Genomic DNA, 17,387 nt, shown 5'->3' with positions numbered 1-17,387 from the left:
CATAGAGACTCTAAGAGACACGTAGAGATTGGTAGGGACACATAGAGACACGTAGAGACTCATGAAGACCATGGAGCCCAGGGTGCTGGTGGTGGTGAGTGAATGAGCAGTCAGAGAGAGTGTCTTGCCATTGGCAGCACTAGCGTTTAAAAACTACAAACTACTTTGTATTTTGCAAGGTGAAAGACACTTCCTCATCATCATCATCACATAGAGACCCATACTAATAGAGACCCATAGAGACCCACACTCATAGAGACCCACAGAGACACATACTCATAGAGACCCACAGAAACCCATACTCATAAAGACCCACAGAGAGCCACACTCATAAAGACCCACAGAGACCCACAGAGACCCAAACTCAGAGGCCCACAGAGACCCACAGAGACCCAAACTCATAGAGACGCACATAGACCCACACCCATCGAGACCCATACTAAAACGAAACTATATTTACGTATTTTTATATTATTAGGTTTTTCGGTAAAGTCACGAAGGTAAAATTAAAATTAATAAAGTAAAATAAAAATCACGACGTTTCGGAGGCAACACAAGCTTCCGTCTTCAGGTGGAACCGTCACAGCACGATTGCTGTATCAAGCAAGAGAAACTCCAAGAGACCCGTCCCTGCATATATACTGGTTGAGGGTGGGAGGAGCCAAGGCAGGCACCTGGATCGGAGCTTTGTATTATTATTGTGAGGTTGGTGCGGCTGAGGCCGCCGCTAGGAATGGGGCTTTGTTGTGTATGTAATGCGAGCGTAAATGGGCAGATCGGATGTGACGATCCGAGAGGGAGGAGTCAGGGTCACGTGGGAGAGGGAGGAATCAGGGTCACGTGGGGGAGAAGTTATAGCGAGGAGACAGGAAGACATGAGGGGAGTCGAGGGAGTGAAGAGGGGAGATCACGTTGGGTGGTCGCCGTGCCTCAGCCTGGTGGCTGAGGGGCTCATCGGACGGCGCCAGCCAGCGGGGTGAGGAGAGAGCAGAGTGCGCGGGGCGCACAGGGCGTGCTGGGGTTGCACGGAGCAGCCGAGTAGCTGCAGAGCTAGTGGAGGCTAGCACAGGGCGTGCAAGGTTGCACAGGCAGCAGAGTAGCTGCATAGGGAGCAGCAGTGGGGCTGCATAGGAAGCAGCAGGGTAGCTGCAGAGTGCACGGGGCGCAAGGAGAGACGACGCTGGGCCGAGGAGGAGGCCAGCGGGGTGAGCGGAAGACGAACACAAATAAAGGACCGACGGAGATCAACATCGTGTGACGGAGTCTTTTATTACATGTAGACTGGTTGAACTGGGAGGTACCAAGAGTTGTTAAGGTGCGGCTGATGTAAATGGGACTGAGCCTTTGTTACGTAGATGAAACAGCCCTTTGCTATGTTGATGAATTTCTCTTACTTGATACAGCAATCGTGCTGTGACAGTTCCACCTGAAGACGGAGGCTTGTGTTGCCTCCGAAACGTCGTGATTTTTATTTTATTTTTATTTTACTTTTATTAATTTTATTTTTTTTACCTACGTGACTTTACCGAAAAAACCTAAGAATATGAATCCTTGCAGTCACGAAAGCTTCAAATCCAGAATTATATTTACGTCACCAGGTGTAAGGCTCCGCTAAGCTGCTGCGTGGCTCTCTGTTCAGACAAGGGACCTGGTCAATACAAACGAAAGCAGCTCCACCATCATTATCATCACCGTGAGGAAATTGACATCAGCAGCCAAATGCTCTGGACGCGTAGAGACGTTGAATGTAAATGTGGAGACAAAATCAACGAGTGAATCAACGAGACCTGTTCTTCACCTGAGGACGGCTGCTTGCGTTGTGGCCGAAACGTCGTGAGAATTATTTTATGATGTTTTATTTTTATTATTTTATTATTTCCCTTCTACGTGATGACTTTACCGAAAGAACCAAGAAGACGAATCCCTGCAGTCACGAAAGCTTTAAATCGAAAATCAACGCAGTGACCACCACGGAGAGAGAGACAAACAGACTCCAAATATACAGCAGCAGGAGGCATTGTTAGGGTGCCCGATCGAACCCACGACCTCCTCCATACCAAGTGAGGAATTTATCATCTCGGGGGATCTGGGATCGAACCTACATCGTCCCGATAACATCTCCCTAGCCACCACCGTGCCCTTACAGGCATCTTTGGAGTCTGGGATCGAACTCACCAACCTTCTGCGTCACGGGCGAGGTAGTCAACATTTCCCAGAGTCCGAGATCGAACCCACGAACTCCCGCATACCGGGTGAGGTAGTCAACATCTCCCAGAGTCCAGGACGAACCTACGACTTCCTGTGTACCGGGAGAGGTAGTCAACATCTCCCCGAGTCCGAGATCGAACCCACGAACTCCCGCATACCGGGTGAAGTAGTCAACATCTTCCAGAGTCTGGGATCGAACTCACGACCTCCCGCCTACCGAGTGAGGTAGTCAACATCTTCCAGAGTCTGGGATCGAACCCACGACTTCCCACGTACCGAGTGAGGTAGTCAACATCTTCCAGAGCGCAGGATTGAACCCACGACCTCCCGCGTACAGGACGAGGTAGTCAACATGTTCTAGCGTCAGTGATCGAACCCACAACTTCCTGTGTACCGGGAGAGGTAGTCAACATCTCCCAGAGTCCAGGACAAACCCACGACCTCCCGCGTACTGGGAGAGGTAGTCAACATCTCTAAGAGTCCAGGACGAGCCTACGACTTCATGTGTACCGGGCGAGGTAGTCAACAACTTCCAGATTCCAAGATCGACCCCACAACCTCGCACGTACCAGGCGAGGTAGTCAACATCTTTCAGAGCGCAGGATCGAACCCACGACATCCCACGTACCGAGAGAGGTAGTCAACAACTTCCAGAGTCAAGGACGAACCTACGACTTCCCGCGTACCGGGAGAGGTAGTCAACATCTTCCAGAGTCTGGGATCGAACCTGCGACCTCCCGCATACCGGGAGAGGTAGTCAACATCTCCCAGAGTCCGAGAGCGAACCCACGACCTCCCTCGTGCCGGGAGAGGTAGTCAACATCTTACAGAGTCTGGGATCGATCCTGCGACCTCGCACGTACCGGGAGAGGTAGTCAACATCTCCCAGAGTCCAGGATGAACCTACGACTTCCCGCGTACCGGGAGAAGTAGTCAAAATCTTCCAGAGTCTAGGATCGGCCCCACGACCTTGCACGTACCGAGTGAGGTAGTCAACATCTTTCAGAGCGCAGGATCGAACCCACGACCTCCCGCGTACAGGACGAGGTAGTCAACATGTTCTAGCATCAGTGATCGAACCTACGACCTCCCACCTACCGGGAGAGGTAGTCAACATCTCCCAGAGTCCGAGATCGAACCCACGCCCTCCCGCCTACCGGGAGAGGTAGTCAACATCTTCCAGCATCTGGGATCGACCCTGCGACCTCGCACGTACCGGGAGAGGTAGTCAACAACTTCCAGGGTCTGGAATCGACCCCACTACCTCGCGCATACCGGGCGAGGTAGTCAACAACTTCCAGAGTCCGAGATCGAAGCCACGACATCCCACGTACCAGGCGAGGTAGTCAACATGTCCCAGCGTCTGGGATCGATCCCACGACCTTGCACGTACCAGGCGAGGTAGTCAACATCTTCCAGAGTGCAGGATCGAACCCACGACCTTCCGCCTACCAGGAGAGGTAGTCAACACCTTCCAGAGTCTGGGATCGACCCCGCGACCTCGCACGTACAGGACGAGGTAGTCAACATCTTCCAGTCCCGGATAAAACCCGCAACCTGCCGCGTACCGGGCGATTGAGTCAACATGTTCTAGACACAGTGATCGAACCCTCAACTTCCCGCCTACCGGGCGAGGTAGTCAACATCTCCCAGAGTCTGGGATCGAACCTACGACCTCCCTCGTGCCGGGAGAGGTAGTCAACATCTTACAGAGTCTGGGATCGATCCTGCGACCTCGCGCCTACCAGGCGAGGTAGTCAACATCCCTCGCTCACCGGTGGCAGAGGACGCGGTGGCCTGGCGAGGAGGCCGCCCACACAGACGGCGTAGGGAGGGAGAGGCCGGGCAGACTCGAGGGCGAAGTCCACGTTGAAGAACCACATCTCGGGCTGGGTGGACAGCTCCCACAGGGTCGGAGCAAGGCCACTCGCGCCTCCAAGGTGTCTGGGAAACAACCACACAGAGAGAGAGACACGCCATGTGTGTGAGGCTGTGTGTGAGTGAGTCTGTGAGTGAGTATGTCTGTGTGAGTGAGTCTGAGTGAGTGAGTCTGAGTGAGTGAGTCTGAGTGAGTGAGTCTGAGTGAGTCTGTTTTAGTAAGTAAGTATGAGTGAGTGAGTCTGAGTGAGTGAGTCTGTCTGTGTGAGTATGTCTGAGTGAGTCTGAGTGAGTGAGTGAGTCTGAGTGAGTGTGTCTGAGTGAGTCTGAGTGAGTCTGAGTGAGTGTGTCTGAGTGAGTCTTTGTGAGTATGTCTGAGTGAGTCTGAGTGAGTGAGTGATTCTGAGAGCGTGAATCTGAGGGAGTGAGTCTGAGTGAGTGAGTGAGTCTGAGTGAGTGAGTCTGTGTGAGTGTGTCTGAGTGAGTGAGTGAGTCTGTGTGAGTGAGTCTGAGTGAGTGAGTCTGAGTGAGTGAGTCTGAGTGAGTCTGAGTGAGTGAATCTGAGTGAGTGAGTCTGTGTGAGTGAGTCTGTGTGAGTGAGTCTGAGTGAGTGAGTCTGAGTGAGTGAGTCTGAGTGAGTCTAACTGCATCTGAGTGAGTGAGTCTGAGTGAGTCTGAGTGAGTGAGTGAGTCTGAGTGAGTGAGTCTGTGTGAGTGAGTGAGTGAGTCTGAGTGAGTCTGAGTGAGTGAGTGAGTCTGAGTGAGTGAGTCTGAGTGAGTGAGTCTGAGTGAGTGAATCTGAGTGAGTGAGTCTGTGTGAGTGAGTCTGAGTGAGTGAGTCTGTGTGAGTGTGTCTGAGTGAGTCTAACTGCGTCTCAGTGAGTGAGTGAGTCTGAGTGAGTGAGTCTGAGTGAGTGAGTCTGTGTGAGTGAGTGAGTCTGAGTGAGTGAGTCTGTGTGAGTGAGTCTGAGTGAGTGAGTCTGTGTGAGTGAGTCTGAGTGAGTGAGTGAGTCTGAGTGAGTGAGTGAGTCTGAGTGAGTGAGTCTGTGTGAGTGAGTCTGAGTGAGTGAGTGAGTCTGAGTGAGTGAGTGAGTCTGAGTGAGTGAGTCTGTGTGAGTGAGTCTGAGTGAGTGAGTGGGTCTGAGTGAGTTTGTGTGAGTGAGTGAGTCTGAGAGAGTGAGTCTGAGTGAGTGAGTCTGTGTGAGTGAGTCTGAGGGAGTGAGTGGGTCTGAGTGAGTTTGTGTGAGTGAGTGAGTCTGAGATAGTGAGTCTGAGTGAGTGAATCTGAGTGAGTGAGTCTGAGTGAGTGAGTCTGTGAGTGAGTCTGTGAGTGAGTCTGTGTGAGTGTGTCTGAGTGAGTGAGTCTGAATGAGTGAGTCTGAGTGAGTGAGTCTGAGTGAGTGAGTGAGTCTGAGTGAGTCTGAGGGAGTGAGTCTGAGTGAGTGAGTATGAGTGAGTCTGAGTGAGTCTGAGTGAGTGAGTCTGAGTGAGTGAGTCTGAGTGAGTCTGAGTGAGTGAGTTTGAGTGAGTGAGTCTGAGTGAGTCTGAGTGAGTGAGTCTGAGTGAGTGAGTCTGAGTGAGTGAGTGAGTTTGAGTGAGTGTGTCTGAGTGAGTCTGTCTGAGTGAGTGAGTCTGAGTGAGTGAGTCTGAGTGAGTGAGTCTGAGTGAGTCTGAGTGAGTGAGTGAGTCTGAGTGAGTGTGTCTGAGTGAGTCTGAGTGAGTGAGTGAGTGAGTCTGAGTGAGTGAGTTTGTGTGAGTGTGTCTGAGTGAGTCTAACTGCATCTGAGTGAGTGAGTCTGAGTGAGTGAGTGAGTCTGAGTGAGTGAGTCTGTGTGAGTGAGTCTGAGTGAGTGAATGTAAGTGAGTCAGTCTGATTGAGTCTGAGTGAGTGAGTCTATGAGTGAGTCTGTGTGAGTGTGTCTGAGTGAGTCTAACTGCGTCTCAGTGAGTGAGTGAGTCTGAGTGAGTGAGTCTGAGTGAGTCTGTGTGAGTGAGTCTGAGTGAGTTAGTGAGTCTGAGTGAGTTAGTGAGTCTGAGTGAGTGAGTCTGAGTGAGTGAGTGAGTCTGAGTGAGTGAGTCTGTGTGAGTGAGTCTGAGTGAGTGAGTGGGTCTGAGTGAGTCTGTGTGAGTGAGTGCGTCTGAGAGAGTGAGTCTGAGTGAGTGAATCTGAGTGAGTGAGTCTGAGTGAGTGAGTCTGTGAGTGAGTCTGTGAGTGAGTCTGTGTGAGTGTGTCTGAGTGAGTGAGTCTGAGTGAGTCTGAGTGAGTCTGAGTGAGTGAGTGAGTGAGTCTGAGTGAGTCTGAGGGAGTGAGTCTGAGTGAGTGTGTCTGAGTGAGTGAGTGAGTTTGAGTGAGTGTGTCTGAGTGAGTGAGTCTGAGTGAGTGAGTCTGAGTGAGTGAGTCTGAGTGAGTGTGTCTGAGTGAGTCTGAGTGAGTGAGTGAGTCTGAGTGAGTGAGTCTGAGTGAGTCTGAGTGAGTCTGAGTGAGTGAGTCTGAGTGAATGAGTGAGTCTGAGTGAGTGAGTCTGTGTGAGTGTGTCTGAGTGAGTCTAACTGCATCTGAGTGAGTGAGTCTGAGTGAGTGAGTGAGTCTGAGTGAGTGAGTCTGTGTGAGTGAGTCTGAGTGAGTGAATGTAAGTGAGTCAGTCTGATTGAGTCTGAGTGAGTGAGTCTATGAGTGAGTCTGTGTGAGTGTGTCTGAGTGAGTCAGTGAGTCTGAGTGAGTCTGAGGGAGTGAGTCTGAGTGAGTGAGTATGAGTGAGTCTGAGTGAGTCTGAGTGAGTGAGTCTGAGTGAGTGAGTCTGAGTGAGTCTGAGTGAGTGAGTTTGAGTGAGTGAGTCTGAGTGAGTCTGAGTGAGTGAGTCTGAGTGAGTGAGTCTGAGTGAGTGAGTGAGTTTGAGTGAGTGTGTCTGAGTGAGTCTGTCTGAGTGAGTGAGTCTGAGTGAGTGAGTCTGAGTGAGTGAGTCTGAGTGAGTGTGTCTGAGTGAGTCTGAGTGAGTGAGTGAGTCTGAGTGAGTGTGTCTGAGTGAGTCTGAGTGAGTGAGTGAGTCTGAGTGAGTGAGTTTGTGTGAGTGTGTCTGAGTGAGTCTAACTGCATCTGAGTGAGTGAGTCTGAGTGAGTGAGTGAGTCTGAGTGAGTGAGTCTGTGTGAGTGAGTCTGAGTGAGTGAATGTAAGTGAGTCAGTCTGATTGAGTCTGAGTGAGTGAGTCTATGAGTGAGTCTGTGTGAGTGTGTCTGAGTGAGTCTAACTGCGTCTCAGTGAGTGAGTGAGTCTGAGTGAGTGAGTCTGAGTGAGTCTGTGTGAGTGAGTCTGAGTGAGTTAGTGAGTCTGAGTGAGTTAGTGAGTCTGAGTGAGTGAGTCTGAGTGAGTGAGTGAGTCTGAGTGAGTGAGTCTGTGTGAGTGAGTCTGAGTGAGTGAGTGGGTCTGAGTGAGTCTGTGTGAGTGAGTGCGTCTGAGAGAGTGAGTCTGAGTGAGTGAATCTGAGTGAGTGAGTCTGAGTGAGTGAGTCTGTGAGTGAGTCTGTGAGTGAGTCTGTGTGAGTGTGTCTGAGTGAGTGAGTCTGAGTGAGTCTGAGTGAGTCTGAGTGAGTGAGTGAGTCTGAGTGAGTCTGAGGGAGTGAGTCTGAGTGAGTGTGTCTGAGTGAGTGAGTGAGTTTGAGTGAGTGTGTCTGAGTGAGTGAGTCTGAGTGAGTGAGTCTGAGTGAGTGAGTCTGAGTGAGTGTGTCTGAGTGAGTCTGAGTGAGTGAGTGAGTCTGAGTGAGTGAGTCTGAGTGAGTCTGAGTGAGTCTGAGTGAGTGAGTCTGAGTGAATGAGTGAGTCTGAGTGAGTGAGTCTGTGTGAGTGTGTCTGAGTGAGTCTGACTGCGTCTGAGTGAGTGAGTCTGAGTGAGTGAGTGAGTCTGAGTGAGTGAGTCTGTGTGAGTGAGTCTGAGTGAGTGAATGTAAGTGAGTCAGTCTGATTGAGTCTGAGTGAGTGAGTCTATGAGTGAGTCTGTGTGAGTGTGTCTGAGTGAGTCTAACTGCGTCTCAGTGAGTGAGTGAGTCTGAGTGAGTGAGTCTGAGTGAGTCTGTGTGAGTGAGTCTGAGTGAGTTAGTGAGTCTGAGTGAGTTAGTGAGTCTGAGTGAGTGAGTCTGAGTGAGTGAGTGAGTCCTGAGTGAGTGAGTCTGTGTGAGTGAGTCTGAGTGAGTGAGTGGGTCTGAGTGAGTCTGTGTGAGTGAGTGCGTCTGAGAGAGTGAATCTGAGTGAGTGAATCTGAGTGAGTGAGTCTGAGTGAGTGAGTCTGTGAGTGAGTCTGTGAGTGAGTCTGTGTGAGTGTGTCTGAGTGAGTGAGTCTGAGTGAGTCTGAGTGAGTCTGAGTGAGTGAGTGAGTCTGAGTGAGTCTGAGGGAGTGAGTCTGAGTGAGTGTGTCTGAGTGAGTCTGAGTGAGTGAGTATGAGTGAGTCTGAGTGAGTCTGAGTGAGTGAGTCTGAGTGAGTGAGTCTGAGTGAGTCTGAGTGAGTGAGTTTGAGTGAGTGAGTCTGAGTGAGTCTGAGTGAGTGAGTCTGAGTGAGTGAGTCTGAGTGACTGAGTGAGTCTGAGTGAGTGAGTCTGAGTGAGTGTGTCTGAGTGAGTGAGTGAGTGTGTCTGAGTGAGTGAGTCTGAGTGAGTGAGTCTGAGTGAGTCTGAGTGAGTGAGTGAGTCTGAGTGAGTGAGTCTGAGTTAGTGAGTGAGTGTGTCTGAGTGAGTCTGAGTGAGTGAGTCTGTGTGAGTTTGTGAGTCTGAGTGAGTGAGTCTCTGTGAGTGAGTCTGTGTGAGTGAGTCTGAGTGAGTGAGTGAGTCTGAGTGAGTCTGAGTGAGTGAGTGAGTCTCAGTGAGTCTAACTGCGTCTGAGTGAGTGAGTCTGAGTGAGTGAGTCTGAGTCAGTCTGTGTGAGTGAGTGAGTGAGTCTGAGAGAGTGAGTCTGAGTGAGTGAGTCTGAGTGAGTGAGTGAGTCTGAGTGAGTGAGTCTGTGTGAGTGAGTCTGAGTGAGTGAGTGGGTCTGAGTGAGTCTGTGTGAGTGAGTGCGTCTGAGAGAGTGAGTCTGAGTGAGTGAATCTGAGTGAGTGAGTCTGAGTGAGTGAGTCTGTGAGTGAGTCTGTGAGTGAGTCTGTGTGAGTGTGTCTGAGTGAGTGAGTCTGAGTGAGTCTGAGTGAGTCTGAGTGAGTGAGTGAGTCTGAGTGAGTCTGAGGGAGTGAGTCTGAGTGAGTGTGTCTGAGTGAGTCTGAGTGAGTGAGTATGAGTGAGTCTGAGTGAGTCTGAGTGAGTGAGTCTGAGTGAGTGAGTCTGAGTGAGTCTGAGTGAGTGAGTTTGAGTGAGTGAGTCTGAGTGAGTCTGAATGAGTGAGTCTGAGTGAGTGAGTCTGAGTGAGTGAGTCTGAGTGACTGAGTGAGTCTGAGTGAGTGAGTCTGAGTGAGTGTGTCTGAGTGAGTGAGTGAGTGTGTCTGAGTGAGTGAGTCTGAGTGAGTGAGTCTGAGTGAGTCTGAGTGAGTGAGTGAGTCTGAGTGAGTGAGTCTGAGTTAGTGAGTGAGTGTGTCTGAGTGAGTCTGAGTGAGTGAGTCTGTGTGAGTGAGTGAGTCTGAGTGAGTGAGTCTCTGTGAGTGAGTCTGTGTGAGTGAGTCTGAGTGAGTGAGTGAGTCTGAGTGAGTGAGTGAGTCTCAGTGAGTCTAACTGCGTCTGAGTGAGTGAGTCTGAGTGAGTGAGTCTGAGTCAGTCTGTGTGAGTGAGTGAGTGAGTCTGAGAGAGTGAGTCTGAGTGAGTGAGTCTGAGTGAGTGAGTGGGTCTGAGTGAGTGAGTCTGAGTGAGTCTGTGAGTCTGTGTGAGTGAGTGAGTCTGAGTGTCTCTCTGTGAGTAATAAGAGCCACATCTCAGGCTGGGTGGGAGGACAGCTCCCACAGGGTCGGGGCATGGCACCCACGCTACCCAGGTATGGTGATGAGTCCATGACTCTCTGTGTGGTGATGAGTCCATGACTCTCTGTGTGGTGATGAGTCCATGACTCTCTGTGTGGTGATGACTCTATGGGTCTCTGTGTGGTGATGACTCTATGGGTCTCTGTGTGATAATGACTCTATGGCTCTCTGTGTGGTGATGACTCTATGGCACTCTGTGTGGTGATGAATTTATTTGTCTCTGTGTGGTGATGAGTCTATGGGTCTCTGTGTGGTGATGACTCTATGGGTCTCTGTGTGGTGATGAGTCTATGGGTCTCTGTTTGGTGATGAGCCTATGGCTCTTTGTGTGGTGATGAGTCTTGCCTCAGAGCCAGTCCCTGTGTTGGTGATGAGTCTATGGGTCTCTGTGTGGTGATGAGTCTATGGGTCTCTGTGTGGTGATGAGTCTATGGGTCTCTGTGTGGTGGTGATGAGTCTATGGCTCTCTGTGTGGTGATGAGTCTATGGAACTCTGTGGGGTGATGAGTCTATGGGTCCCTGTGTACTCACTCTGTTCATCATCTGCGCACTTACTTCCGTATGACCGCGTCGAACTGCTCCATCTGGTAGCCTCCACCGCAGCCGCCCTCACCACCACCCTCACCGCCACCCTCACCGCCACCCTCACCGCCACCCTCGCCGCCACCCTCACCGCCACCCTCGCCACCGCCACTGCCCATGGCGTCGTCCTTCAGTCCGTCGACGAACCCGCCAGCCCCTCCTCCACCGCCATCTCCTCCCCCTCCTTCCCCAGGGTCATCGCCCGGAGCGTCGGGCAAGCCGGGCGGCTGGCCCCGCCGCGGGAACCCGTCCGGCTGCACGGCCACGGAGCGAGCGCCGAGGGCTCGCGCCAGAACGAACGAGCACGGGTTGAAGGCGTCAAGAACGGCCACGTGGGGGCGCACGCGAGCCATGGCCGCCATTGCATCCGCGTCAGAGAGGATGACGTCACACTGGCGCGCCATGTGACCGTAGAAGGCGCGGAAGCCGGCCACGTGGTTCCTGCGACGGTGCGACGGACAGAGGGGGAGGGGTGGCGGTGGTGGTGGGGTTAATGTCGACTGTGTGTGTATATGTGTGTGTCTGTATGTTTGTGTAAGTCTGTGTGTGTTTGTGGGTGTGCCTTTGTGTGTGTATGTGGGTGTCTGTGCGTGTGTCTGTGTGTGTATGTGTGTGTCTGTATGTATAAGTCTGTGTGTGTCTGTGTGTGTGTGTATGTGTGTCTGTATGTATGTATGTGTAAGTCTATGTGTGTCTGTGTGTATGTCTCTGTGTCTGCGTGTGCGTCTGTGGGTGTCTGTGTGTGTGTCTGTGTGTACGTGTGTGTTTGTGTGTGTATGTGTGTATCTGTATGTATGTGTAAGTTTGTGTTTGTGTCATTGTGCGTGTGTTTCTGTGGGTGTCTGTGTGTGTCTGTGGGTGTCTGTGTGTGTGTATGTGTGTGTCTGTATGTATCTTCGCCGGTTGGAAACATTCAGGCTTGCCTGCCTACGATCCATCCTGGGTTTAACCAGGCTGGATTGTGTGAGGAGCTCACAAATCCTTGAAAGAGCTGGGCAAAGTCCCATCGGTGAGCTCCTCCGGCAGGCAAGGCTGCGTTGGCTGGGTCATGTAGCCCGCATGCCCAGCCACCGCATGCCTAAACAGCTTTTGTTCGGGCGGATCGAGGGGGCTAAACGGATGCGGTACGGGCTAGAGAAGAGATGGAGTGATGTGGTACAGGAGGACGTGGAACTGAGTGGACTTGCCGATGACTGGTACCAGCGATGTCAAGATCGGCCTCTGTGGAGGAGGCTCGTGAAGGACGCTACTGGGCAGTTGGAGGCAGTCGCCCTCCAACAACAACGGAAGGCGGAGGAGCGACGCTCACAACAACGAGCAGAGCGCCGGGTGGCTAAAGCACAGCAAGTTGGTACAGTAGGGGGCACAGGTGGTGCATCAGCCAGTCATCTCGGTCATCTCGGTCAGTCGACCCGTGGCACCTGGGTCTGCCCCGTGACCTCCTGCCAGCGGGCGTTCGACACTTCACGTGGCGTCAAGGTGAACATAGCCTGGCTCAAGCGCCGTGGTGACGTCACCGCCATTTAGTGGCAAATGGCGTTTGTTGTTGTGTGTGTCTGTATGACTCTATGTGGGTCTGTGGGTCTCCGTGTGAGTCTGACCCACTCACTCAATCACCCACCAACACGCCCTCCCACTCACCTACCCACTCACCAATTCGTCCACTCACTGACTCAACCACCCACCCACTCACTCATCCACCCACATAACCATCCACTCACCCACTCAGACACTCACCCATTCACTCACTCAATCACCCACTCACTCACCCATCCACTCAATGACCCACGCACGCACCCACTCACCCAGCCACCCAACCAACCACCCACTCACTCACCCACCCACTCACTCACCGAGCAAGCCCACTCACCGTCCCTTAAAAAATTCCTTCATGCTGGTGTGGAACCAGGCGTGGTACTCGTCCGAGTAGTCCTCTCCCATGGACCACGGGAGTACTCGATACGTGCGGTTCCCAGCGAGCTGGTCGAGACCTGAGCGGTGAAGTATGGAATCATTATGGTACAGGCCAAATTATTGTAAAGGTACGTGAAAAGGAGCTGATGCACTTTTAAATAGTCATTTAGATTGACCGACTCATATCTTGATGACTACTGCTTGTTCTTGTGCCAAAGAGGTTCATACTTACTACACTACACACTACACTACTATACACTACACTACACACTACACTATACACTACACTATGCACTACTATACAATACACTATACACTACACTACACTATACATGACACTACACTATACACGACACTACTATACATGACACTACACTATACACTACTATACACTACACTATACACTACACTACTATACACTACACTATACACTACACTATACACTACACTATACACTATACACTACACTACACTATACACTACACTATACACTACACTATACACTACACTATACACTATACACTACACTATACACTATACACTACACTATACACTACACTACTATACACTACACTATACACTACACTATACACTACACTACCCACTATATACACTACACTATACACTACTTTACACAAACACTCTACACTACCATAGAGTACACTATATACAACACAATATACTACACTTTACACTACACTATACACGACTATATAATACACTATACACTACATTACTATCCATTGCATTCTCCATTACACTATTATACACAAACACTCTACACTACAATATACTCAACTATACACTACACTCTACACTACACTAACATACACTACACGAAACAAGACACTATATACGACACTATACACTCCAATATACACGAAACTATGCACTACACTACTCTACACTACCCGACTATACACTACATTATATACTACACTACTATATACTACACTATAAACTACATTTTACACTACACTATACAATACACTAACATACACTACACGAAACTATATACTACACTATACACTCCAATATACACCACACTATGCACTACACTACTATACACTACACTATACACTACACTATACACTACACTATACACTACACTACTATACACTACACTATACACTACACTACTATACACTACACTACTATACACTACACTATACACTACACTATACACTACACTATACACTACTATACACTCCACTTTACACTTTATTATACACTACACTACTATACACTACACTACTATACACTACACTATACACTACATTATACACTACACTACTATACACTACACTACTATACACTACACTATACACTACATTATACACTACACTACTATACACTACACTACTATACACTACACTATACACTACATTATACACTACACTACTATACACTACACTACTATACACGACACTTTACACGACACTACTATTAATTACAATGTACACTACTGTACAATACACTATACGTGATACGATCAATTACACCACTATACTACATTGAAAACTTATCTTTTACGTACGGTGCAAAATTAGTTCAAACACATACCTATATAGATAACGCGGGTAATTTACATAGCAAATGTCATCATGTTTGGAAGTGTTATTTTTATCACGTTAATTTTTACTGAATGTAGTCACGTTTAACTTTAAATCAAGTTTGTAAAATAGATGCTATCGCTTGTTAAATCGGACGTGTAATTTCAGTTGTGGTGATGAGTCTATGGGTCTCTGTGTGGTGGTGAGTCTATGGGTCTCTGTGTGGTGATGAGTCTATGGGTCTTTTTGTGATGATGAGTCTATTAGTCTTTGTCTGGCGATGAGTCTATGACTCTCTGTGTGGTGATGAGTCTATGGGTATCTGTGTGATGAGTCTATGGGTCTCTGTGTGGTGGTGAGTCTATGGGTCTCTGTGTGGTGATGAGTCTATGTGTCTCTGTGTGGTGGTATGTCTATGGGTCTCTGTGTGGTGATGAGTCTATGGGTTTCTGTGTGGTGATGAGTTTATGGGTCTCTGTGTGGTGATGAGTCTATGGGTCTCTGTGTGGTGGTGAGTCTATGGGTCTCTATTTGATGAGCCTGTGGGTCTCGGTGTGGTGATGAGTCTATGGGTCTCTGTGTGGTGATGAGTCTATCGGTCTCTGTGTGATGAGTCTATGGGTCTCTGTGTGGTGATGAGTCTATGGGTCTCTGTGTGGTGATGAGTCTATTGGTCTCTGTGTGGTGATGAGTCTATGGGTCTCTGTGTGGTGGTGAGTCTATGGGTCTCTATGTGGTTATGAGTCTATGGGTCTCTGTGTGGTGGGGAGTCTATGGGTCTCTGTGTGGTGATGAGTCTATGGGTCTCTGTGTGGTGGGGAGTCTATGGGTCTCTGTGTGGTGATGAATATATGGGTCTCTGTGTGGTGGTGAGTCTGTGGGTCTCTGTGTGGTGATGAATCTATGGGTCTCTGTGTGGTGGTGAGTCTATGGGTCTCTGTGTGGTGACGAGTCTCTGGGTCTCTGTGTGGTGACGGGTGTCTGTGTGGTGGTGACGAGTCTATGGGTCTCTGTGTGGTGACGGGTGTCTGTGTGGTGGTGACGAGTCTATGGGTCTCTGTGTGGTGATGAGTCTATGGGTCTCTGTGTAATGATGAGTCTATGGGTCTCTGTGTCCTGACGAGTCTATGGGTCTCTGTGTGGTGATGAGTCTATGGGTCTCTGTGTGGTGGTGATGAGTCTATGGGTCTCTGTGTGTTGGTGGTGAGTCTATGGGTCTCTGTGTGGTGGTGATGAGTCTATGGGTCTCTGTGTGATGGTGATTAGTCTATGGGTTTCTGTGTGATGAGTCTATGGGTCTCTTTGTGGTGACGGGTCTCTGTGCGGTGGTGATGAGTCTCTGTGTGCAGTCATCTACCTAGGACACTGGGGGTTCCCGTCTGTACGAACATCGTCACGTTGTGCCCTCTGGACGCCAGCGACCTGGAGATTTGATCCATTATCAAATAGTGACTCCCACCTGGAGGAGGGACGGAGGGAGACACGGGGAGGAGAAGGAGGAGGAGGGGGGAGGGAGAAACGTTTTATTAAGCTCCTGGAAAACGGTCAAAATCTCAATTTTTCTATTATTTATTCTTATTTTTTTGTCCTCACGATTTGTGCAGGTGAGGAGCTTCTCTCTCTGTGTTTTGTGTTACTTTTTGGTGCACGTTTTTTTTTAAATTAGTTTTTTTGTCTTCATTTAGCTGTGGCCTAGCCCGACCAGTCCGACCAGACCCCATCCCACCTCTGCTGCTCCACACCACCTGGTTCTACTGTGCTCCTGTGCTGTGTCACTACTCCGTGTGTCTTTGTGGTGTGAATATTCACTTTTTTTTAATCAAACACATTTTATTTTGTCCTTTTTTTTATCTCACAACACAGCAAAAATCTCTCAACCCCCTCCTCCACTTTTAATTCTAGATTTGAAGCTTTCGTGACTTGCAATGATTCATACTCTGAGGCTTTTTCGGTAAAGTCACGTAGGTAAAAAATAAAAATAAAATTAATAGAAGTAAAATAATAGAAACTAAATATTAAATCACGATGTTTCGGAGGCAACACAAGTCTCCGTCATCAGGTGGGACCGTCACATCTAAAATTACTGCATCACTCTATGGGAACCTCATTTGCCAGTAAAAATATGATAATTGTTTTTTTTACCCTTCTATCTGGCAACAAAACTGACACCTTTTTACAAGGAGTCATGTTTGCATTGACCGCAATACCTGCAGTCATAATACAAACAAAAGACATAACTCTGATAATACCCATGTGAGACTAGGCTCTAAGGAAAGCTGTCTCGGGTGTGGACCAATCAACTTCAAGGACAGTGCACATTATCAGAGTTATGTCTTTTGTTTGCATTACGACTGCAGGTATTGCGGTCTATGCAAACATGACTCCTTGTAAAAAGGTGTCAGTTTTGTTGCCAGATAGAAGGGTAAAAAAAAAACAATTACTGCATCACTGTTAAGGGGAAATTAAGTGCAGGTGAGGGTAGGGAGAGTAGGTAAGGATAGCCATCTGGTGCACATACATTTCACCACGGCCTCCTATGCCCAAGTAGCCACTGCTAGGTCGTGATGGGGCTGCGGGACCCGCTCAGGCCTCTGCCTCAGGCGCTGACTTCGCCAGCAGCAACAACTGGCCCAGGCTCGCCACGAGCAGCAGCAGCAGCAGCGGCTTAATGCTCTTAAGACAGTGGAGATGGTTGTGGACTTCAGGAAGAATACAGCCCCACTCACCCCCATCACCCTGTACGACTCCCCAGTCAACACTGCGGAGTCCTTCTTGGGCACTATCCTCTCCCAGGACCTCAAGTGGGAGCTGAACATCAGCTTACTCATAAAGAGAGCTCAACAGAGGATGTACTTTCTACGGCAGCTGAAGAAATTCGACCTGCCAAAGACAACGATGGTGCACTTCTACACAGCCATCATTGAGTCCATCCTCACCTCATCCATCACCATCTGGTACAGGGGAGACACGGGGAGGGGAGGGAGACACGGGGAGGGGAGGGAGATACGGGGAGGGAGACACGGGGAGGGGAGGGAGACACGGGGAGGGGAGGGAGACACGGGGGGGGAGGGAGACACGGGGAGGGGAGGGAGACACGGGGAGGGGATGGGAGACACGGGGAGGGGATGGGAGACACGGGGAGGTGATGGGAGACACGGGGAGGTGATGGGAGACACGGGGAGGGGATGGGAGACACGGGGAGGGGATGGGAGACACGGGGAGGGGATGGGAGACACGGGGAGGGGATGGGAGACACGGGGAGGGGAGGGAGACACGGGGAGGGGAGGGAGACACGGGGAGGGGAGGGAGACACGGGGAGGGGAGGGA

The 17,387-nt window shown here is 50.0% G+C and overlaps 1 protein-coding gene across 1 annotated transcript in view; it reads right to left on the bottom strand.

Moving 5' to 3' along the window:
- The window catches only part of LOC133339358 (uncharacterized), an 86,785-nt gene extending 69,918 nt beyond the window's left edge, over positions 1-16,867 (bottom strand). Inside the window, exons 1-5 of the mRNA XM_061547491.1 lie at positions 16,787-16,867; positions 15,418-15,519; positions 12,464-12,584; positions 10,567-11,034; positions 3,984-4,152 (exon numbers count right to left, since the gene is read on the bottom strand). Of these exons, the coding sequence (XP_061403475.1) occupies positions 3,984-4,152; positions 10,567-11,034; positions 12,464-12,584; positions 15,418-15,499 (840 nt within the window). The 5' untranslated portion in view covers positions 15,500-15,519; positions 16,787-16,867. The remainder of the gene's footprint in view (positions 1-3,983; positions 4,153-10,566; positions 11,035-12,463; positions 12,585-15,417; positions 15,520-16,786) is intronic.
- Positions 16,868-17,387: the final 520 nt, after the last annotated feature.

This window comes from Lethenteron reissneri, unplaced genomic scaffold (assembly GCF_015708825.2).
Source record: "Lethenteron reissneri isolate LAM-NWPU_2019-01 unplaced genomic scaffold, ASM1570882v1 scaffold_1846, whole genome shotgun sequence".
NCBI classification, from domain to species: domain Eukaryota; kingdom Metazoa; phylum Chordata; class Hyperoartia; order Petromyzontiformes; family Petromyzontidae; genus Lethenteron; species Lethenteron reissneri.
This window is presented reverse-complemented; position numbering and strand designations above follow the sequence as displayed.